The following is a 25,252-nucleotide window of genomic DNA, read 5'->3' on the forward strand; positions in this document are numbered from 1 at the left end:
CCCGCTCGTAGCCGCAGGATGTCCCAAAGCACTTTACCGTTAGTGATGTTGTTTCAATGCGGGGGGGGGGGGGGGGAGTCCGTTTAGCTCAGTTGGCTGGACGGCTGGTTAGCGATGCAGAGTAAAGCCAACAGCGCGGGTTCAATTCCCAGACCGGCTGAGGTTATTCATGAAGGTCCAGCCTTCTAAAACCTTGCCCCTGGGGTGACCCTCAGGCATAATCACCACCAGCCAACCGATGGTCATCTGGAACTATGGCCACTTTACTTTTCATTCAATGATGGGTAACCTAGACTAGTGAGTGGCCTTCCTTCATCTCATTGGGTCGCAAGATTGAAATGGGGCTTGGTCACTGCCCGTGACTCCATGGGTAAGATTAAATACATTTAATACGCACTGAATATTTCGTAACGAGTTATAGAAATTGCTGAATCATTTAAATATTCATACAACTCTCATCAATTACAAATGGTAAAAACCAAAGAAAGATTGACACTTTGGACACAGAGGGAGTGGCAGCTCTCACGGTCAGTGTTGTGCGTAGTCGGCACGCACCTCACTTCACTCGCCCTCGCGTTATTTACGAATCACTTCACTCACATCAACAGGGAAAAAACAACGCGGGTGGAAATCAGCGGAACGTGGTAACCCTGTGCACGGGCAGCATTCAACAAAATATCCGGTGGGACTGCACTCAGGGTCCAGATAGGTCACATGTGGCCCCAGGGACGTAGGTTGCTGTTTTATAGGATAGCCCTTGATGCAATATGGACAACACATTGACGCACATAAAGAAATATGGTTAAATAGGAGCAGGAGGAGACCATTCAGCCCCTCCAGACCTGCTCCATCACAGTTGATTTTCTATCTCAACTCCACATTCCCACCCATTCCCCTTCAGGGCAAAAATCCATCCATTCCAGCCTTGAATGTACCCAGTGATGGAGCATGAAGGAAAAAATGAGTCAGCTAAAACACAAGGCAGGAATGTAGATTACCACACAGTAGCAAGCCCAAGTGAGTGACTGAACATGTAATCCTGTAGGTAACAACACCATACACTGGCCATCTGAGATAAACAGCAAGCTCCCATAAACGACAATGTGATGCTGATGGGACAATCTGTCTTTGTGATGTTGATTTAGGGCAACATGGTTCCACAGTGGTTAGCACTGCTGCCTTACAGTGCTAGAGACCTGGGTTCAATTCCTGGTTTGGGTCACTCTATGGAGTTTGCACTTTCTCCCTGTTTCTACGTGGATTTCCTCTGGGCACTCCGGTTTCCTCCCTACAGTCCAAAAGATGTGCCGGTTAGGTGCACTGGCTGTGCTAAATTCTCCCTCAGTGTACCTGAACAGGAACTGGAGTGTGGCGACTAGGGGATTATCACAGTATCTTCACTGCAGTGTTAATGTAAGCCTGTTTGTGACGCTAATAAATAAACTTAATGAACTGACCCTCGGGTTGAATGTAGCAAAGCTAACAAATCATTTTCCCCATCTCCATTTATCCTAGTTATTCCACACCCCATCCTCACAGCATCTGATCTCCTTTGAAAGTTTTCACATACTAATTTATATACTAATATTAATTAATCACATACTATTACTAATTAACATCACTCTTCACTTGATGACATGTTCCTCGAGATCTACCCTGAACTTTGTGCCTATGCCGCACTGTGGTGTTGAAGTTTACACTTATGGCTGTGCTTTGGGTGATTTTCATTCTCTCTATCCATAACTGGAAGTATTGTGGAGCTGCCTTCCAGAGCAACATCTACCAGCAGACACCCCTTGGATGAGGGAATGGGAACCGAGGAAAGTCAAGCTTGTTGTGACAAATACCCATGTGTCGGAGGACAGGCTTCGAACTCCCACGGCAAGAGTGGGCCTTGCTAAACAGGTTCAGGACAGGAGAGGACCCCTGTGCAGCCAACCACCAGCACGGCAGCCTCTGTACTAATCACCAGTACATTGGCGCAGAGACACAAACAATGCTGCACGTTACCAAGGTGAGTTCCCCCACCTTAACCTCAGCAAACGGTGAGGCTGTTTCTCTCCTCCAAGAGATTTTCACTTGCTAAATATAAATCAAAAGGCTGGCAAGTTCCTAAGTGTTTCTTCCAATTCATTCTCCTGATATAAAGAGTCTCAATTTTAACTCGAGTGGCAATAGTACGAGTAGAGGGGCTGAGGCTGAGAGCGGGCCACCCCAAAATCACTAGACTGAGGGGTAGTGCCAAAGCCTGGTGGAGCAGGTAATGAAAGGGACACATCTGGCACTCAGGAGTGTTAGGGAGAGTTTTGGGGAGCAGAATTGGCAGGGCCAGCCTCAGGATTAGAAGCCACACATTTAAGATTGAGAAGAGGAGAAATGGGCAGCACAATGGTTAGCACTGCTACCTCACAGCACCAGGGTCCAGGGTTCAATTCCGGCCTCGGGTCACTGTCTGTGTTGAGTTTGCATGTTAGCCCCGTGTCTGCGTGGGTTTCCTCCGGTTTCCTCCCAGGATGTGCAGGTTAGGTTGATTAGCAATGCTAAATTGCCCTTAGTGTCGTGGGGGGGGAACAAGCGAGGTAAATATGTGGGGTTACAGGAATGGGGTTTGTGGTCGGTGCAGACACAATGGGCCGAATGGTCTCGTTCTGCGCTGTAGAGATTCTATCATGATGAGAATTCCAGAGATTCAAAATCCTTTCAATATCATATGAAAGGATTTTGAATCTCTGGAATTCTCTACCCCAGAGGGTTATGGCTCTCATTGTTGACAACATTTAAGGCTGGGATGGGCGGGTACGTTGGAACCTTGGGGAAGCAAAGGATATGAAGAATGAGCAGGAAAGTGGAGTTAAAGACCAGGATCAGCCATCAGTGTATTGAATGGTGGAGCAGGATCGATGGGCCGAATGGTCTATCCCTCCTCAGATTTCTTATGCTCTAGTGCAGATAAGGCTAAAAACTTCCTTGCCATTTGCTACATTCCAGCCTGCAGGTTGCCTGTTGGACAAACCAGCTCCATATTTTATAGAATTCCTACAGTGTGGAAGGAGGCCATTCGGCCCATCGAGTCTGCATTGACCACAATCCCATCCAGACCCTATCCCCACATATTTACTAATATTGCTAATCCTCCTGACACTAGGGAGAATTTGGCATGGCCAATCAACCTAACTCACACACTTTTGGAGTGTGAGAGGAAACCGGAGCCCCCGGAGGAAACCCACGCAGACAGGGGGGAGAATGTGCAATTTAGCTCATTGAGTCAGCACTGACTCTCCGAGCATCTTACCCAGACACTATTCCAGTAACCCAATGATGCATTTACCCCCTAACTTACACAAATCTTGGGGCACTAAGGGACAATTTATTATGGCCAATCCAGCTGATTTGCGCATTTTTGGACGGTGGGAGGAAACTGGAGCACCTGGGGGAAACCCGCGCAGATAGGGGCGGGGGAGATGTGCAAACTCTGCACAGTGACCTGAGGCTGGAATTGAACCCGGGTCCCTGGCATAGTGAGGCAGCAGCGCTAACCACTGTACCGCCCAATAAATGTTCACTTAACTCTGGGCTCAGTGTCAACGTAAGGAAAGATCATGACAGGAAAGGGATATTTGATCCATTAAACCTCACCACTTCCACCCTCTCGATCTACCAGATGAGCATCCAACTGCACTTTGAACAGCCTAATGTAATTTAATCGATTATTCTGCCTGGCATTTACAAGCCTTGAGTAATTACATTTCTTCTCATCGTTTTGCTCATTGAAATTCATGTCTTCCAGCTCAACCAGATTAGTTTAATGTTAAAGACTATTATTGTTTCACCCTGTCTATGACATTTAATACTCTTCAGTGAGGTATTCACTTAACCCTTTAAGCTGCAGTCCTCCAGGTATCTCTCTCTCTGACCATTGGCGCACTACCTGCCTCGGTTCTGTGCTGCCAGTGATCCAGTTGGTCTCAGTCGAGGATCATTTGCTTTCTCGCTGAGTTGGCCTCCTCCCTGCATTCTCCATGTAGCATTCAACACTGTAGCATTTATGTTTATAATCAGTTTGCTCATTAATCCCACCCCCGCCAGCCTAAGACTAAGGAAATTTGGCATGTCCGCTATGATGCTCACCAACTTTTACAGATGCACCATAGAAAGCATCCTTTCTGGTTGTATCACAGCTTGGAATGGTTCCTGCTCTTCCCAAGAGCACAAGGACTTACAATAGGTTGCCTCCCATCCATTGACTCTGTCTACACTTCCTGCTGCCTCGGCAAAGCAGCCAGCATAATCAAGGGCCCCGCTCACCCCAGACATTCTCTCTTCCACCTTCTTCCATCGGTAAAAAGATACAAAAGTCTGAGGTCACGTACCAACCGACTCAAGAGCAGCTTCTTCCCTGCTGCTGTCAGAGTTTTGAATGGACCTACCTCACACTAAGCTGATCTTTCTCTACACCCTAGCTATGACTGTAACACTACATTCTGCGCTCTCTCTTTTCCTTCTCTATGAACGGTATGCTTTGTCTGTGTGGCGCACAAGAAACGATACTTTTCACTCTATGTTAATATGAGACAATAATAAATCAAATCAAAAGTCCTCTCCTGTTGTGGATTTGCTAACTGTATGGAAATACTTGAACAAGATTTTTTAATTTAAATGCCAATGGCTTTTCTGTGAACTGACGGAAAACACAGGGAGGCAATGGGCTAGTGGTATTATCGCTAGGCTATTAATCCAGAAACTCAGCTAATGTTCTGGGGACCTGCGTTCGAATCCTGCCACGGCAGGTGATGGAATTCGAATTCAAATAAACAAATCTGGAATTAAGATTCTACTGACGACCGTGAAACAATTGTCGATTGTTGGAAAAACCCATCTGGTTCACTGATATCCTTTAGGGAAGGAAATCTGCCGTCCTTACCCGGTCTGGCCTACATGTGACTCCAGAACTACAGCAATGTGGTTGACTCTCAACTGCCCTCCAGGGGCAACTAGGGATGGACAATAAATGCTGGCCAGCCAGCAATGCACGCGTCCCACGAATGAATTAAAAACAAATCATGATAAATAAGTTTACAGGTGACATGAAGATTGGCAGGGTAGTTAACGTAAGGAGTTTTTAAAGTTTATTTGTTAGTGTCACAAGTAGGCTTACATTAACACTGCAACAAAGTTACTGTGAAAATCCCCTAGTCACCACGGTCCAGCGCCTGTTCGGGTACACTGAGGCAGAATTTAACATGGACAATGCACCCTAACCAGCACATCATTCGGACTGTGGGAGGAAACTGGAGCACCCGGAGGAAACCCACACAGAGACAGGGAGAACGTGCAAACTCCACACATACAGTGACCCAAGCTGGGAATGGAACCCAGATCTCTGGCACTGCAGTGCCAACCAATGTGCCACTGTGCTGCCCACGGAAAAAGGTCTTAGGTCGCAGGAAGATAACAGACGGGTTGGTCAGATGGGCAACAAATGAAATTTAACCCTGAAAAATGCAAGGTGATGCACTTTGGAAGGACTAACAAGACAAGGGAGCACTCAGTGAATGGAAGGATACTGGGAAGCTCAGAGAAACAGAGGGATCTGTCGGTGCTTGTCTACAGATCCCTGTAGGCGCAGGACCAGTTAATATGGTATTTAAGAGGCATTTTAGACTTGCCTTTAGATTATAAGAGATGGGAGGTTATGTTGGAGCAGTATAGAATGATGGTTAAGCCACAGCTAGAGTACTGAGTGCAGTTCCTGGTCACCTCACTATAGGAGGGATGTGATTGCACTGGAGGGGGTGCGGAGGAGATTCACCAGGACGCTGCCTGGGATGGAGCGTTTGAGCTATGAAAAGAGACAGGATAGGCTTGGCTGAGGGTCGGGGCGCCCTGATTGATGTGTGGAAGATTACGAGGGGTATGGATTGGAAGCAGCTGTTCCCCTTAGTTGAATGGTCAATAACGAGAGGGAATTTTTTTTAAGGAGAGGGGCTGGAGATTTAGATGGGATTTCAGGAGATTATTTTTCACCCAGAGGAGCTTAGAGTGCACTGCCTGGGAGGGTCACTGAGGCAGAAACTCTCGCAACCTTTAAAAGGTACTTGGATGATTCTGGGTTCGATTCCCGGCTTGGACTCTGTGTGGAGCCTGCACACCTACAGACGTATGGTTCCCTCCGGCTGCTCCGGTTTCCTCCCACACTCCAAAGATGTGCGGGTTAGGTGGATTGGCCATGCTAAATTGTCACTTAGAGTTAGGGGCACCAGCTAGTGTGAATGCATGGGGTTACGAGGATAAGGCCTGGGTTGGATTGTTGTCGGTATAGACTCGATGGGCCGAATGGCCTCTTCTTGCACTGTAGAGATTCTATAATTCTATAACAATGGGTTAATGCCAGGGGATTTTTAACCAAGGCAGCACGTCACACAGTTGTTGAGGCAGCAGAGTGCTTTTATGCACATTTCCCATGACACGGGTTCCTTTTAATCGACAGGCGTGCAGAGTCTGATGCGCACTCGCTCTGATTTTATGACAGATGTTCGAAGGGAAGATTGTGGTGACTGGCACAATACAAAGGAGCTTAATGCATTGCGTGAATTATACATTATTACATTGGATTAGCGCACGCAAACTGGACATTCAGCCTGACTGGCCTGTGATTTTCTTTATTCTTTCATGTGATGTGGCAGCGCTGGCAAGGCCAGCATTTGCTGCCCGTCCCTCGATCCTTTAAACCCACCTCACGGGCAGCGAAGAGTCTGTCACGGTGACATGAGTCAGGAGTCACGTGTAGACCGGATCAGGTAAAAATTGGCAGATTTCCTGCTCTAAAGGGCATTAATGAACAGGGTGAGTTTTACATTAATTGATAGTTGTCATGGTCACCATTACTAACACTAGTTTTATAGAATCATAGAGTCCCTACAGGGCAGGAGGAGGCCATTTGGCCCATCAATCCTGCACTGACCACATCCCATCCAGGCCCTATCCCCGTAACCCTCGCTAGACCCCCTGAAGCTAAGGGACAATTTAGCAGGGCCAATCCATCTAACCCGCACATCATTGGACTGTGTTTAGAACTGGAGCAGCCGGAGGAAACCCACGCAGACATGGGGAGAATGTGCAGCCTCCACACAAACAGTGAAATGAGGTGGAATTGAACCCGGGTCCCTGGCACTGTGAGGCAGCAGTGCTAATCACTGTGCCACCGTGCTGCTTTTACCACCACCACCACCCCCCCATCACCCTTGCGCCAATTAAGACCCTTAAGAGCCTTTACCCACCCAGCCTCAATCTTTAGGTTTGCAGATCAGGAGGAAACCCAGGACTGAACAGACTCTGGTCTCGGGCGGGAAGTGTAGGTCAAAGGAAAAGAAACTGAATTGAGTGAATTCTTCCCAATGATTTCATGGTGTGGTGTTGAGTGTGCTGGATTGTCAATGTGCCTTTTGGAGCTCTCTACTGTGGCCCAACATTGGGTTTAATTATACAAGGCACAGAATTCTGCTAAAGGGTAATCTGCCGTCAACTGACCATCAACAAGCTGGAAGCGGGATTTCCATCTTTATGGACCAGGAAGTCTCGCCTCAGAGATAGGCCGGCCAATCAGAGGCCAGCAGCTCTGCGACACTTTGCGACAGAGGCTTGCGGCCAATATAAGAATTGTTTAGGGAATCCCAGCTCCGTGCCAAGCTGGCAAGGCAGGGCTGCTCACTCGCTGTGGGCCTCTCTCTTTAACTGCCGGTTAAATCCCAATGGCGGCACGATGAAGCCCACTGGTGGTTGGCCTGTCTGATACCACCCCCACTGGTGGCCTAGTTGCGATGGGTCACAAGGGGGAAAGCAAGTAGGTGGTGGGCAGATACTTGCTGGATTTCACAAGCCACCCACCCTGGCATCAAACCCACCAGCGGGAGAGCATTAAACCCAGCCCCTGGTTACCAAACACATCTCAGAGTCAGCTGTTTCAGCATTCCATTTCTTTTATTCTTCCATGGGATATGGGCATCGCTGGCAAAGCAGCACTTGCTGCCCATTCTTGAACTCTCCCGAGGTGAGCCGCCATCTTGAACCGCTGGGATCCGATTGGTTTCTTTGAAGGCAGCCTCCCACAGCCCAAAGATGACGTGGAGATGCTGGATTGGGGTGGGCACAGTAAGAAGCCTCACACAACACCAGATTAAAGTCCCCAACAGGTTTACCTGGCGGGACAAGCTTTTGGAGCACCATCAGGTGAGCCACTCATGAAGGGGCAGCGCTCCAAAAGTTCCTGCTACCAGATAAACCTGGTGGATTTTAGCCTGGTGTTGTGAGACTTCTTACAGTCCAAAGATGTGTAGGTTAGGTGGATTGGCCATGCTAAATTGCCCCTTAGTGTCCTGAGATGCGTAGGTTAGAGGGATTAGCAGGGTAAATATTGCAGGCATAGAGCCTGGATGGGATTGTTGTCGGTGCAGACTCGATGGGCTGAATGGCCCCCCCCAACACTGTAGGGATTCTGTAATTCTACATTCGCACATGTGCGACCTATAAGACTTTTACTTACACAAATCAACTGACCTAAATTCTGGTAGACACAGCACAAATCCCGCTGAAGATTGATGCACGTCCTTGTGCTTGAAGAATTTGCCACTCGATCAGTAACACTGACGTCACCTTCCACAGATCCCCCACTCCATCCCAGCCAAAACCATGTACATAATAAGTGCCCAACCAGTAACTGCTTTGTAAGCTGGTGGGGTAATTAACAATCATCCCAGCAAACCTGGAAGTAATTTCCAGAAGAGATGGTAAATGATGATGAGTCTATGTGTAGTGATGGGTTACAGCACTGTGTCTCCTCTGCCTACCATCAAACTAAGCAGCACACTGCTGGGAGCAGTCAGCAAGTTCGGGATTAATGGTGACAGACAGCTGGTCTCATGGTGAAGAGCTCAGTGTTGGAGAGACAGCCATCACCTTAGGCCAACCAGCAAAACGGGCACCAATAAGCAAGCAAGTTGCTGTGCGGACACATGGATTTGGGCCTGTGTCTGTGGGAGTTTGCGCGTTCTCCCCGTGGTTGCGTGGGTTTCCTCCGGGTGCTCCGGTTTCCTCCCACATCCCAAAGATGCGCTTTTAGGCTGATTGATTGGGTAACAAATTGTCCCTATATTGGACCTCCCTGATCCTCGCACATTAGGCGTAGACTAAAATCATGAATAGGTCACTGAGACAATGGGACGGTGGCGCGGGCTCGTTGGGCCGAAGGGCCTGTTTCCCGTGCTGTGTTGTTCTTTGTTCTTTGACCTGCCACGCCAAGAGGTCTACCTACAAGGTTTCTATCCTCAGCAGGTTGCCCTGTGCCCAGTGAAGCTGCCATTTATACAGCTCGATGAAACAGCACGTCACATCCTTGCGATGTAGGCCCAAAGTGTTCCCTTGACAATCGCATACACTTTCACATTAATAGTCATAGAGTCGTAATGCTTAGCCCTGCTGCCTCACAGCGTCAGGGACCCGGATTTGCTTCCCAGCTTGGGTCACTGTCTGTGAGGAGTTTCTCCCTGTGTCTGCGTGGGTTTCCTCCGGGTGCTCTGGTTTCCTCCTACATTCCGAAAGGCGTGTTGGTTAGATGCATTAGCCGCGCTAAATTCTCCCTCAGTGTGCCCGAGTGTGGCGACTGGGGGGTTTTCACAGTAACTTCATTGCAGTGTTAAAGTAAGCCTATCTGTGACACAAATAAACAAACTTTAAAACTTTGTACAATTCTGATTGGGCGCCAACAGTGAGACTCTGCTGTTGATCAAATAATCCATCCCACATGAATGTTAACCTACACAGAGGTCCAATAACTGTTCATCCACATGTCAGCACAACGCGGCTAGCAGTGTATCCCAGTTCCCAAGGATTTATTTGACTCATGCAGTAACTGGTGAGCTTGTGCAGAAGTAACTCGAGTGGCACAGTGGTTAGCACTGCTGCCTCACAGCGCCAGGGACGCTGGCTCAATTCCGGCCTCGGGTCACTGTCTGTGTGGAGTGTGCACATTCTCCCCGTGTCTGTGTGGGTTTCCTCTGGGCGCTCTGGTTTCCTCCCACCTCCAAAGATGTGTGGGTTAGGTGGATTGGCGGTGCTAAATTGCCCCTTGGTGTCAGGGCATTAATGGAACAAAGGTGTGGGGTTATGAGGATAGAGCCTGGGTGGGATTGTGGTCGGTGCAGACTCGATGGCCTCCTCCTGCACTGTAGGGACTCTATGGCAATCTGGCTTCACTAATGCTCGTGTGGAAGGGTGGTGGCTGGGAAGAAACATGTTCCTCTTTTAGCTGGGTCCATTCTAAGTGAAGGGATGACTTGTGAAGGGATGACTTTGCCAGCTCCAGCTGCCCCTGGTTCTGCCTCGCATACCACTTTGACCAACTGCAGCAGCTCTGGCACAGGAAATGAGCTGATACCTTGGGTTGTGAGTGATGGGGTATCAGCGTCGCCCTGAGGGATCACTCGGAAAGGCATTCCATCACTCTCTCTCGGACAAGCTGCTGTAAGGAGGTCGCGGTGGAGATTCACTGTCTCTGTGTGCTACTTTCCACCAAATTCTGCAGTAGAAATTTAAAGCGAGTGCATTAACCACTGCATAACGCCCAGAGCTCAGTAGAAAGTAAACTGCTCCGTCCAGGGCTCTTGAGGCTGAGTCACTCCTGAGTTGACAAAGAGTTTGCCAAGGGTGTTGGCTGGCATGGAGGGCATTAGCTATGAGGAGAGGTTGGAGAAACTTGGTTTGTTCTCACTGGAACGATGGAGGTTGAGGGGAGACCTGATAGAAGTCTACAAGATTATGAGGGGCATGGACAGAGTGGATAGTCAGAAGCTTTTTCCCAGGGTGAAAGAGTCAATTACTCAGGGACATAGACTTCAGGTGCGAGGGGCAAGGTTTAAGGGAGATGTACGAGGCAGATTTTTGTTTACGCAGAGGACAGTGGATGCCTGAAATTCGTTGCCAGGGGAGATAGTGGAAGCGGATACATTAGTGACTTTGAAGGGCGTCTTGACAAGTACATGAATAGGATGGGAATAGAGGGATACGGTCCCTGGAACAGTAGGGGATCTTAGTTAAGTCGGTGCAGGCTTGGAGGGCCGAAGGGCCTGTTTCTGTGCTGTAATTTTCTTTGTACACTGGCAACACCCAAACCCCATTTCAGCTCTTGCACTTCATCTTCTGGCAATGTGACAACGTATGTACGCCAAACCTTCCAGGCAAGAGTTTGTTTTTTCTGATGGGAGCATTACGGGCAGGCATGGCGGCACAGTGATTAACACTGCTGCCTCCCAGCGCCAGGGACCCAGGTTCGATTCCAGCCTTCAGTGACTGACTATGTCTGCGTGGGTTTCCTCCCACAGCCCAAAGATGTGCAATTTAGGTGGATTTACCTTGCTAAATTGACCCTTAACGTCCAAAGATGTGTATGTTAGGGGGATTATCAGTGTAAATATCTGGGGTTACGGGGATAGGACAGGGGGATGGGCCTGGTTGTGATAATCTGTTGGAGAGTCAGTGTAGATTTGATAGGCAGAATGGCCTCCTACTGCACTGTAGCCTATACTGTAGGAATTCAATGATTTTATCATTTAAAATATTTGTTACTTTGCAAAAGTTTGCTCTTTGGGACTGATTTATGGGACATGGGCGTCGCTGGCTAGTCCAGCATTTATTGCCCATCCCTAGTTGCTCTTGGAGGGCAGTTGAGAGTCAACCACATTGCTGGAGTCACATGTAGGCCAGACCAGGTAAGGATGGCAGATTTCCCTCCCTAAAGAACATTAGTAAACCAGATGGGTTTTTCCGACAATTGACAATGGTTTCCTGGTCATCAGTAGATTCTTAATTCCAGATTTTTTTTTATTGAATTCAAATTCCACCATTAGCTATGAGGATTTGAACCCGGGTCCCTAGAGCATTAGCTGAGTTTCTGGATTAATAGTCTAGTATTAGTGCCACTAGGCCATCATCTCCCCCATTGACGACCGCGCTGCCTTGATCCCAGGCTGTGGAATGCACTCCCAAAACCTCCTCTCTCTCTGCTCCTTTAGATCTCTCCTTGAAGCACATCTCAGGGGTAGGGGCTGGAGCTTCATTATTACGTACCCTCCTGTTAGACACGTCTTAATATATCCTAGGCTTTCCTTCCGATTGCGTTACGATAGATTTGGAAGAGCGATCTCTGCAGTTTGACAACTGTCTTCAGCCTTGTGTTTCATTTTGTGTTGACTCAACTCAGAGTCACCCTGGCTAACATTGGGGCAGTCAGCATCCAGTGTCCACAGATTGGGCAGAATTGGCCAGAGAATTGAGGAGAGTAGAGGGGAATTATTTTTGAATGCAGCAAGTTGTTATATCTGGAATGCAGTAAGAAGTCTGACAACACCAGGTTTAAGTCCAACCGATTTATTTGATAGTAAACTCACAAGCTTTCGAGGTTCCCCTCTCCGTCATGACTCTCCATTCACCTGGCGAAGAGGGGAACCTCGAAAGCTTATGAGTTTACTATCAAATAAATCGGTCGGACTTAAACCTGGTGTCAGACTTCTTACCATGTTTACCCCAGTCCAACGCCGGCGTCTCCACATCATATCTGGAATGCATGGCCAGGAAGATACACAGATTCAACAGGAACTTTCAAAAGGGAAGTGGTTAGATGCTTGAACTGGGAAAATTTCAGAGCTGTGGGAAATGAGGAACATAGAACATTACAGCGCAGTACAGGCCCTTCAGCCCTCAATGTTGCGCCGACCAGTGGAACCAATCTAATGACCCTCTAACCTAAACTATTCCAATGTTATCCATATGTCTATCCACTGACCATTTGAACGCCCTTAAAGTTGGCGAGTCCACAACTGCTGCAGGCAGGGCATTCCACGCCCTTACTACCCTCTGAGTAAAGAGCCTACCTCTGACATCCGTCCTATAATTGCCACCCCTCAATTTAAAGCTATGTCCCCTCGTGTTAGCCATCACCATCCAAGGAAAAAGGCTCTCACTGTCTACCCTAACTAACCCTCTGATCATCTTGTATGCCTCAATTAGGAAGGACATGGGATAATTGAATAGCTCTTTCAAATCAAACGTTCTGGCTCTTCACTGAGCTTCAGATCACCTGCTCTAATATCTTCTTCATTACTGTTACCTTTATCAGATGAAGCTCTTTGTGAACAGCCTGGTGACGGTTTTGCTGGATTAAGGCACAACATAAATGCAAGTTGGCGCTGCTGTTAACGTTGATCTGCTTCTAACCCACAGTCCTGGCTCTGAGGATTGGGTCTGACAACAAGGGCAGCTGGATGCAGAAAGCCACCATCATCAGTATTGCAGCAAACTGGGCGTAATAATGCTGGAATGCGAACAACTCTATCTCCCCAAGTTCAGCAGCATATCCAGGCAAACAGTGTGACGATACTGTGCCTTTAAGAAATGTATTTGGGTCATGTATCTTGTGCAGGATATATTTTGGCAGTTTGTTGTATTATCAGTGACGTCTTGTCTGCATCTGGTGGCCCCCATTGATACTGCAGCAGCATAATTGCTCACAATTATTTGAATATTTGTTTTAATCTGGACTATTTAGTCTTTTTCCCTGGAGTTTTTCAGAGTTGGGTTTGATGAGGTCACAGAGAAACCCAATTGAGTTACTGTTAGGGATCTTTAAAGAGAGGTAGCTCTTTCTCTCTCTGAATCTGGAAACTGGGATCTGCCAGAAACTAGATCTCTTTCTGTGAAGGTCTGCTGCTTGAAGTTAAATCTCTCTCTGGAGACTGCTATACAGGAGTCAGAAGGTAGACGTCTTTCTGTATCTGTCTAGAGGGGTTAAAAGACTGGAAATCTAGCATCCATGTGAACAGATCTGTTTTTGGTGTTAACTGATTCTGAAGAAGGATATATGTCTGTGGGGATAATGTTTAATTGGAGATACATGCAATAGATAATTAGCAGTTAAGAATTATACTTTGTCACGTTTAAGTATTTTAATTGGTAAAAGTTACGCTAATTCATTTTGTTATATTCTAACTGCGTTGTTAAATGAAGTTTGTTTTAATAAATGCTTCCTAGTGGGTTAACATGGTTAGGTGCACTGGCCATGCTAAATTCTCCCTCAACGTCCCAGAACAGGTGCTGGAGTGTGACGGACTAGGGCATTTTCACAGTGCAGTGTTGATGTAAGTCTACTTACGACACTAATAAATAAACTTTAGAATTGCAACTGAGAGAAACACCTTACGCTCACCCTAATGCCAAAATTGAATGGAGGTTGGGGTTTAGGCTAACTTCATAACCAACCTTGGAGTTTCTGTTCTGATGCCTCACAGCAGCAAGAGAGTTGCTGCATCCCAGTTGTGTGCTGTGTTAATCAGTGAGGTGGGGGTAGGTTCAAGGGTGAGTAAGTAATACACTTACCAGCAAAGGTCGGGACGTTGCTTGTGTAGTCAGCTGGCTTCTTGAGCTCTTGCCTGACCTCAGCGTTGTACGCTTGGTACTGGCCAATGACCGCGCTCCTCCCATCCAGCTTTTCCAAGCTGGCGTACACCTTCATTTTGTTCCGGTGAATCTCTTCCGAGTCGCTGATGTTCACCGGGGTCTCCATGGTGACAAAAGTCAGAATTTCGGTCAGGTGGTTCTGAATAACGTCACAAATGACGCCGTACTGCTCGTAAAAGCTTGTGCGACCTGGAGGAAGGCAGCAAGGCGAGACATTAATGATCCAGAATTAGGCGGCTGCCAATTTACAATTAAGATACATTTTAACAGCCAGAGGACTCGGGGCATTCGCGGTTCGCTGCTTTAGAATCTGTTGTTGGGCGGTGATGAAAAATCTACTCAACATCTCACGTCAACATTGAGTCCAGAACTAGGGGGTCATAGTTAATAATATAATAGGATCACCCCGGTGATGACTTCAGCCAGGCCAATGAGGTTGGCTTGTTGGAGTATGAACTGCCTGATGAGTCCCAACTGATGGTTAAATCAGGGAGCCTCTTGCTCCCTATTTAAAGCAGGTCTGTCAGACTCTCAGCCTGCATTCAGCAGGGAGTGACTGAAGAGCTGGCTGTGTACAGATGTATGGTGTAAATAAAGTAACTTGGTGATGGGACTTCCGCCTCCATGGAGGTATTATCTCTCATTCATTTAAACTCCAATGGGTACAGACTACAAAATATGGACTTTATGGTCATTATGTGTGTGTTGGGTTTGCTGTGTGCAAATTGGTGCCTTAATTTTTACATTACACTGGTGACTACGTGTAAAGAAGTATTTCAGCGGCTGGAAACCTGAGGCTGTGCAGATGCCGTAAAAATAATCATAGAATCCCTACAGTGCAGAAGGAGGCCATTTGGTCCATCAAATCTACACCAACCACAATCCCACCCAGGTCCCATCCCCATAACCCCATGCATTTACCCTACCCCTGACACTAAGGGGCAATTTAGCACGGCCAATCCACCTAACCCATACACCTTTGGGCTTAAATCTTTGTTTGACGCCAACATTCCAGCTATATTCTAACTGTACCACACGGTTCGGGACAAAGAGCTTGGTTTAAAAAAGGAAACAGAATTGTATTGGCACTGGAAATCCAGTTTACAGTTCCAGGTTTTCAACCTCCAATCCAAAGATTCCTTTAGAGATTTATTTTCTTGATGAGAATTTAAAATTGTCCCAGTTTATCCTCATCTCCTGGATGCCAGAGAGATTATTGCAATTTAGTAATTTATTAGCAGAATATTTATAGTACTAATTTTCTGAGGCGGATCAGAGAGAATAATTCATGATAATAAATTGCATTTGATTAAGATTCTGAAGGTATGATTCAAGCAATTTATTGGTGTTTAGTGATACAGGAGTACTTATGAAATGATTCATTTAGTAACAGGATACTTATGTGAGAATATTTATTGAGTTAAGGTCAAAGCCATTAACCTTTGAAGGACATGGAGGAAGTGTTCACTTATTGGAATAGACCACCAAATAATTTATTGGTGGGGTGGAGGGGGTGGATATAATGATTGAATTAACCATTTTCCTTGCAGTTGGGACGTTTGTACAACAGGAAGTGTCAACGTCAGACCTGGCACTGAGCTGAAATTCAACCGGCTATCGGGGTGTCAACTGTGCTCGGAGCTACAACTCACACCTTTCAGCCAGATGGTTGTAATACTCGAACCCCGCTGCAGAGATTAGAATGGATACTCTGTCACTGACATTTCGACGCAGTACTGAGGGTATGCTGCACTGCCAAAGGTGCGCCCCTCCAGATAAGTCATTGAAACACAGATTCTGTCGGTCACTATGTGACATTATAAGAACATAAGAAATAGGAGCAGGAGTAGGCCATCTAGCCCTTCGAGCCTGCCCCGCCATTCAATAAGATCATGGCTGATCTGACGTGGCTCAGTTCCACATTCCCGCCCTCTCCCCATAACCCTTAATCGCTTATCAAAAACCCATCAACCCGCGTCTTAAAAATATTTAGCGAGGCAGCCTCCACCACTTCAACGGGCAGAGAATTCCAGAGATTCACCACCCTTTGAGTGAAGAAGTTCCTCCTCAACTCCGTTCTAAACCGCCTCCCCTTTATCTTGAGGCTGTGTCCCCTAGTCCTACTGTCCTTTCTGAGCGGAAAGAGTCTCTCCACCTCTATCCTATCCATCCCATTCATCATCTTATATGTCTCAATGAGATCTCCCCTCATTCTTCTAAACTCTAACGAGTACAAGCCTAGTTTATTCAGCCTCTCCTCATAGCTCAACCCCCTCAACCCCGGTTATCAGCCTAGTAAACCTCCTCTGCACTCCTTCCAAGGCCAAAATATCCTTGCGTAAGTGCGGCGACCAAAACTGCACACAGTACTCCAGCTGCGGCCTCACCAGTGCCCTATACAGCTGCAGCAAGACCTCCCTACTTTTATATTCAATCCCCCTCGCTATGAAGGCCAGCATCCCATTCACCTTCCTGACCACCTGCTGCACCTGCAAGCTGGGTTTTTGCGACTCATGCACAAGGACCCCGAGGTCCCTCTGCACCGTCGCCTGCTGCAGTTTTTCGCCACGTAAGTAATAGTCCTTCCTACCATTATTCCGACCAAAGTGGACCATCTCGCACTTGCCAACATTAAATTCCATTTGCCAGTTCCTGGCCCATTCGCCCAGCCTATCTAGATCCTTCTGCAGACTCTCCACACCCTCTGCACAATTTGCCGTTCCACCAATCTTGGTGTCATCAGCAAATTTCGACACCCTACACTCGGTTCCCTCCTCCAGATCATTATGAAACGGCCAAGTAAGCCACTCAGTTCAAGGGCAATTAGGGATGGGCAATGAATGCTGACACAGCCCACATCCCCTGAATGAATAAAAAAAATTCAGAGGAAAACAGGAGACATCTCCTGGTAACCAGAATCTCATTTATTCCCCTGACCTGCCAGCAATAACCTAGTGGTATTATGATAATAGAGTCATTGGATCCCTACAGTGTAATAGGAGGCCATTTGGCCCATCAAGTTTGCACCGACGATAATCTCACCCAGGACCTATCCCCATAACCCCGTGCACTTGCTGTAGCTAGTCCCCCAGACACTAAGGGGCAATTTATCATGGCCAATCAACCTAACCCACACATCGTTGGAGTTTGAGAGGACATCAAGCACCTGGAGGAAACCCATGCAGATATGGGGAGAACATGCAAGACTCCACACAGAGAGAGTGACCCCAGCCAGGAATCAAACCCCGGTCTCTGGTGCTGTTAGACAGCAATGCTAATCACTGTGCCACCGTGACTATTAATCCAGAAATTCAGCTAATACTCTGGGGACCCGGGTTCGAATCCCACCACAGCAGATGGTGAAATTTGAATTTAATAAACAATATCTGGAATTAAGAATTCACTGATGACCATGAAAATCCATCTGCTTCACTAATGTCCCTTAGGGAAAGAAATGTGCCATCCTTATCCAGTCCTTTTTTACTCATCCATAGGACGTGGGCATCGCTGGCTGGCCAGTATTTATTGCCCATTCCTAGTTACCCTTGGAGGGCAGTTGAGAGTCAACCACATTGCTGTGACTCTGGAGTCACATGTAGGCCAGACCGGGTAAGGATGGCAGATTTCCTTCCCTAAAGGACATTAGTGAACCAGATGAATTTTCCGACAATTGTTTCATGGTCATCAGTAGATTCTTAATTCCAGATTTTTTTTATTGAATTCAAACTCCACCATCTGCCGTGGTGGGATTCGAACCCGGGTCCCCAGAACATTGGCTGAGTTTCTGGATTAATAGTCTAGTGATAATACCACTAGGCCACCGCCTCCCCCATTTGTCGGCCTGGTCAACAAGTGACTCCAGAGCCACAGCAACGTGGTTGACTCTCAAATGCCCTCTGAACCAGAGATGGACAATAAATGCTGACCCAGCCAGCGATGCCCATGTCCCACGAATGAATAATTTAGTTAGGTGTTTTGTTTGTGGGAGCTTGCTGTGCACAAGTTGGCTGCGCCATTTCCCGCATTACAACCGGGACTGCACTTTATTGGCTGTGAAGCACTTTGGGATATCCTGGGGTCAGGTGCTATATAAATGCAAGTTCTTTCCTTTCATTCAGCAAGTAAACGAGAAGGGTTGAGAGAGCGTTACATCCTAATTAGGGTTTATTACAGCCAAAATACAGTGGCAGCTTGGGTAATAATCCCCAGTTGAGCACATTAGCGCTGTTAATCACGGGGTAGTCTGTTTGCCAAGCAGGCAGTGATGATCACCTGAGTTCCTCATTAGGAAAAGGTCCAAGAAAATGCTGAACTGAGTTAGAAAATTAACAATCGCGAGGGGAGATGGATTCTACAAAGGGGAACAGTGCAGATTCACGCCACAAGGCAGGAGGTCAACAGGATGCCAAGAACATGCAAGGAGTGTCTTTATCGTATCGAATAGGACAAAGCAGCGCACTTGATTGGCAGAAAATCCACCACGTCAAACACTCACCATTCCCCACACCACAATGACAGCAGCACGCAACATCTACAAGGTACACTACAGCATCGACTGTACCTTCCAAACCTCACAGACACTACCCCCTGGAATGACAACGGTCTTTTTATTCATTCATGGCACATGGGCGTCGCTGGCTGGCCAGCATTTATTGCCCATCCCAACTTGCCCTTGGAGGGCAGTTGAGAGTCAACCACATTGTTGTGGCTCTGGAATCACATGTAGGCCAGACCGGGTAAGGATGGCAGATTTCCTTCCCCTAAAGGACATTCGTGAACCAGATGGCTTTTTCCGACAATCGTCAATGGTTTCACGGTCATTAGTAGATTTTTAATTCCAGATTCTTTTTCCATCATGTGCTGTGGCCGGATTCGAACCCACACCTCCAGAACATCAGCTGAGTTTCTGGATTAACAGTCTAGCCTAAGTGTCATAATACTTGCCATAATACTTGCGCAAGGATATTTTGGCCTTGGAGGGAGTGCAGAGGAGGTTCACTAGGCTGATACCGGAGATGAGGGGGTTGGACTACGAAGAGAGGCTGAATAGACTGGGTCTGTACTCGTTGGAATTTAGAAGGATGAGGGGGGATCTTATAGAGACGTATAAGATAATGAAGGGGATGGATAGGGTAGAGGTAGAGAGATTCTTCCCGCTCAGAAAGGACTAGAAGGCACAGCCTCAAGATAAGGGGGGGGGGAGCAGTTTAGAATGGAGTTGAGGAGGAACTTCTTCACTCAAAGGGTGGTGACTCTCTGGAATTCTCTGCCCGTTGAAGTGGTGGAGGCTACCTCGCTAAATATATTTAAGTCACGGGTAGATAGGTTTTTGGTAGGCAAGGGAATTAAGGGTTACGGGGAGAAAGCGGGAAAGTGGAACTGAGCCACTTCAGATCAGCCATGATCTTATTGAATGGCGGGGCAGGCTCGAAGGGCTAGATGGCCTACTCCTGCTCCTATTTCTTATGTTCTTATGTCGCTTCTCCAGTAATACCACTACCTTCAAGTGACTCACCATCCTGACTTGGAAATACATCATTGCTCCTTCACTGCCACAGGATCAAAATCCTGGAATCTATCCTCGCTACTCTAGAATGTACCGCCATCATATGGAAGGAAGCAGTTCAAGAAAGTGACTTACCATCATCTTCGCAAGGGCAATTAAGGATGGGCAATGAATTCTGGCCTAACCAGCAACATCCGCACTCCATCAATGAATAAATGAAAAAAAAACAGGCCTGTAATATCAACTCTGATGGACTGGACTGTGTCCAATGGTTAGAAAACTACCTTCCCCACAAGGTCCTGTTTTCTCAAGCCTCAAATAGTCAGTGTTCCAGGAAAGGATAAAGCAAATGCTTCAAAGATACACTGAAGCTTTCCGCAGCGTGGCAGAGTTGATGTTAATGACTCGCTAACAATAGTTCGGAGTGTCTATCAAGCTGCCTCACTATCGAGTCCCGACGTCTCCATGACAAGGCAGAGCTGCAGCAGAAAAGACAAGGAAGCGGATCCTATGCTCCAAATCCCACTGCGTCGTGGGCCATCCTACCATCTGTGCCCTGACGAATCACCCAAAGACCGAGGGCAGAAACTCGCCACTGAGGTGAGAAGAAATTTCTTCACCCAGAGGGTGGTGAATGTGTGGAATTCACTACCACAGAAAGTAGTTGAGGCCAAAATGTTGCATGATTTCAAGAAGAAATTAGATATAGCTCTTGAAGCTAAAGGGATCTAGAGATATGGAGGGGAGGTGGGATCAAGATATTGAATTTGAGATCAGCCATGATCGAAATGAGTGGCAGAGCAGGTCTGATGGGCTGAATGGTCTATTCCTGCTTCTATGCCATCCTGAGCAGAAGACATCCTTGTACTGAGGGAGAGCTGACAATGACTATGACGTACAGGCCCTGTGTGGGGCGGTCAGGTCACTCATGGCTGCCCATCCAGGGCCACTCCAGATGCTGACCTGAAGGTTGGTCAAAGGGTCGGTTATTTCAGGGTTTGCCAGGAAACCAAAATATAGGCTGGAAATCTCGGCCCCACCAAGGTCAGGGATGGAGGTGAACTGGACAAGTGATAAGTGTGTCAGTTTCCACGCAGTGTTCTCATTTTGGCTGATGTAGGTTCAGGGCTCAGCAAGGCCACCCACCTCTACAAACCGGAAAGGCATTTGGCTTCATTAGGAGTCTCATTAAGGGCTGGATATAAAGTTTATTTATTAGTCACAAATAGACTTACATTAACACTGTAATTAAGTTACTGTGAAAATCCCCTAGTTACCACACTCCGGCACCTGCTCGAGTACACGGAAGGAGAATTTAGCATGGCCATTGCACCCTAACCAGCATGTCTTTCAAACTGTGGGAGTACCCACGCAGACACGGGGAGAATGTGCAGACTCCGCACAGTGACCCAAGCCGCGAATCGAACCCAGGTCCCTGGTGCTATGAGGCAGCAGTGCTAACCCCAGTTTAATTAATCCAGAAGCAAGGGCCATTCTGCTCGGAGAGAAGGCTAAGAAGAGATTTGATAGAGCTGTTCAAAATCGTAAAGGAACGAGACAGAGTAGATCGGGAGAAACTGTTCCCACTGGGGGAAAGGTCAGAGCGAGAGGATGCCGATTCAAGGTGATCGGCTAAAGAACCAGAGGGAACATGAAAACATTTTTCCACAGTGATTGGTTATGATCTGAATTGCGCTACCTGAAAAGGTGGTGGAGGCGGACTCAAGATTTTAGATGTTCAGATCGCCAACAACCTGTCCCAGTCCCTCCACACTGACGCTATAGTTAAGAAAGACCACCAATGCCTCTACTTTCTCAAAAAACTAACGAAATTTGGCATGTCCACTACAACTCCCACCAACTTTTACAGATGCACTATAAAAAGTCTTGTTTCTGGTTGTATCAGAACTTGGTATGTCTCTGCTCTACCAAAGATGCAAGAGACTATGAACAAAACCTGGTCCATCACACAAACCAGCTTCCCACCCATTGAATCTGTCTACATTCCCTGCTCCCTTAGAAAATCAGCCAACATAATCAAGACACCACACATCCTGGACACTCTCTCTTCTAACCGACTCAAGAACAGCTTCTTCCCTGCTGCCATCAGACTTTTGAATGGACCTCCCTCGCATTACGTTGATCTTTCTCTACACCCTAGTTGTGACTGTAACACTACATTCTGCACCCTCTCCTTGCCTTCTCTCTGTGGAGGATGCTTTGTCTGTATAGCGTGCAAGAAATAATATTTTTCACTGTACACTGATATATGTGACAATAGTAAATCAAATCAAAAAGGAAAATCAATTGTGGAAACCTAAGGGGAATTAGATCAATACTTGAAAGGAAAAGAAATTGCAGGGGTTATAGAGAAGGCCAGCTGGATTGCTCTTGCGGGAGCTGGCAACGGATCAATGGGCTGAACAGCCTCCCACAGTGCTGTAAGCGTTCTATAATTCTATATTTTATTTAGCATCAAGTGCTGGAAAATGGGATTAGAATAAACACGTGCTTGATGGCTCGTGCAGATCCGATGGGCTGAAGGCTGTAAAATGATTTATCTGTAAATGTTTTATTTCTCAAGGCACTCTCTGCATTTTGATATTTCCACCGTTCCAGCTAAACTGATGATACTGTGTAATTCCACGTAAACTGCAATTGGCAATCTAACACAAGCGCACTGATTGTTAGGCCGGGATTTTGCGGGCAATTTCAAGGCTGTGCCTTCTGAGAAGTACAGATGGTAAGTGATTTGCTCACAGGAAGCTCTGTGCTACCCAGTGAGAGGGAATCTGATAAAGTTTAAAGGCTGGATTGCAACATGTAGAAACGGCTCTGCTTACAGAACAACTTCTTAACACAAATCAATATTCACCCAGCCAGTGTCTGATAACGAAAGCCCATCAACACTACATTCTGCACCCTCTCCTTTATCTTTATCCCTATGTACTCTCTGAACAGTATGATTCATCTGTACAGTGCGCAATCATAGGACACGATCTGAAGGTTTTTAAGAAGTTTTAGAAGTTTAAAGTTTATTTATTGGTGTCACAAGTAGGCTTAGATTAACACTGCAATGAAGTTACTGTGAAAATCCCCTGGTCGCCACACTCCGGCACTTGTTTGGATACACTGAGGGAAAATTTAGCACGGCCAACGCACCTAACCAGCACGTCTTTCGGCCTGTGAGAGGAAACCGGAGCACCCGGAGGAAACCCATGCAGACATGGGGAGCGTGTGCAAACTCCACACAGACAGTGACCCAAGCCAGGAATCGAACCGGGTCCCTGGCACTGTGAGGCAGCAGTGCTCACCACTGTGCCACCGTGCTGCATCCTGAATACTAAGGAAAGTCTCTGTCACAGGGTCCTACGACAACACATTCAGCTGAATAATCTACTTTCCACTGGAATAGATTTCATAATCAAGGGTTCAGAGATGATTTGAATTATTATTGTCAGATGTACTGGAATGCAGTGAAAAGTATTGTTTCTTGCACATTGTACAGACAAAGCATACCGTTCGTAGAGTACATAGGGGAAAAGGTAAAGGAGAGGGTGCAGAATATAGTGTTGCAGTTATAAGTAGGGCGAAGAAAAATATCAGCTTAATATATGATAGGACCATTCAAAAGTCTGGTGGCAGGAGAGAAGAAGCTATTCTCGAGTTGGTTGGTACGTGACCTCAGACTTTTGTATCCTTTTCCTGACGGAAGAAGGTGAAAGAGAGAACGCGACTGCAAACTTGTTAAGTTGCGTCTTGTAACGGGAAGGCTTTCCGGAAAAACAAACATCTTCCACCCTGCTATTACTATGGTGTGTGCTGGGAAATAGCAAAAAGGTTAGATAAAAAGCAATGGAGAGTTCTGGGTTCGAAACAGAGTAATCCAGTCAAGAAAAGTTCACTTCACTCGAGCCATCAGCTGACATAATTCACCTGCCTGGATTGAACTGAATTCATGTGAGGTCTTTGGACATGTTTTTCAGAGCGAGTTTGATTGTCTGTGTTCCCTGTGGACAGTAAAAAGTCTGACAACACCAGGTTTTAATCCTTGTTGTCAGACTTTTTACTGTGTTTACGCCAGTCCAACGCCGGCATACCCACATCATGACTTCCCTGTGGACAGCAGCCCATTCTGAGGAATGGTGCATGGTGAGGACATGCTCACATCCACTCCAATTTCCAATCAGCAATCGTCCTCTTGAGCCATAACTGCTCATAAAACGCCAGAGAACAGCCCTGGAAAACTGAACCACCGAATGTGTTAATGTGTAACTGCTTCCTCCCTGAACCTGTCTGAGGAACCTAACCAGCACTCAGACGCAAAGTGCACCGAACAAGTTAATGATGTCCTAAACGCTGTTAACAGCTCCTCGCTACCTTCCTTCTATCAGTTTTAAGACGCTGTTGAATCTCAAGCAATGGCTCCCAACCCATGGCCCTATAATGAGTTGTTGGAAAAAATAATCAGTCTTCTCCAGGAACCCGATTCTATTCCCGCCTTGAGTCACTGTCTGTGTGGAGTCTGCACGTTCTCCCCGTGTCTGCATGGGTTTTCTCTGGGTGCTCCGGTTTCCTCCAACAGTCCAAAGATGTCTGGGTTAGGTGCACTGGCCATGCTAAATTGTCTCTTCGTATCGGGGGGACTAGCTAGGGTAAATGTATGGGATAGGGCCTTGGTGGGATTGTGGTCAGTGCAGACTCGATGGGCCAAATGGCCTCCTTGTGCACTGTATGATGCTATGATTCTCATTAGAGAAGCATTATCTATTTCCACTAGCAAGCATACTGCAGATAAATGTGCTGTGACCAGTGCAATGCATTTCTGAGTGCGAGTCATATACTATCAGAAAGAGCTGTATTTTTGACACCCGTTGATTGAGTTATAAGGAGAGGCTGGATAGACTGGGACTCTTTTCTCTGGAGTGTAGGAGGCTGAGGGGTGATCTTATAGACAGCTATAAAATAATGAGGGGCACAGATCAGCTAGATAGTCAATATCTTTTCCCAAAGGTGGGAGAGTCTAAAACTAGAGGGTATAGGTTTAAGGTGAGAGGGGAGAGATACAAAAGTGTCGAGAGGGGCAATTTTTTAAACAGAGAGGGTGATGAGTGGCTGGAATAAGCTGCCAGAGGTAGTGGTAGGGGCAGGTACAATTTTGTCTTTTAAAAAGCATTTAGACAGTTAAGTGGGTAAGACAGATGTAGAGGGATATGGGCCAAAGGTGGGTAATTGGGACTAGCT

At 46.9% G+C, this 25,252-nt stretch overlaps 1 protein-coding gene across 1 annotated transcript in view; it reads right to left on the bottom strand.

Moving 5' to 3' along the window:
• Positions 1–25,252, bottom strand: part of h6pd (hexose-6-phosphate dehydrogenase (glucose 1-dehydrogenase)) — a 48,917-nt gene that overhangs the window by 3,814 nt on the left and 19,851 nt on the right. The window contains exon 3 of the mRNA XM_080215276.1: positions 14,422–14,691. Coding sequence (XP_080071402.1) covers positions 14,422–14,691 — 270 coding nt within the window. The remainder of the gene's footprint in view (positions 1–14,421; positions 14,692–25,252) is intronic.

Source organism: Carcharhinus amblyrhynchos, chromosome 30 (assembly GCF_965287045.1).
Source record: "Carcharhinus amblyrhynchos chromosome 30, sCarAmb.v2.hapA, whole genome shotgun sequence".
NCBI classification, from domain to species: Eukaryota; Metazoa; Chordata; class Chondrichthyes; order Carcharhiniformes; family Carcharhinidae; genus Carcharhinus; species Carcharhinus amblyrhynchos.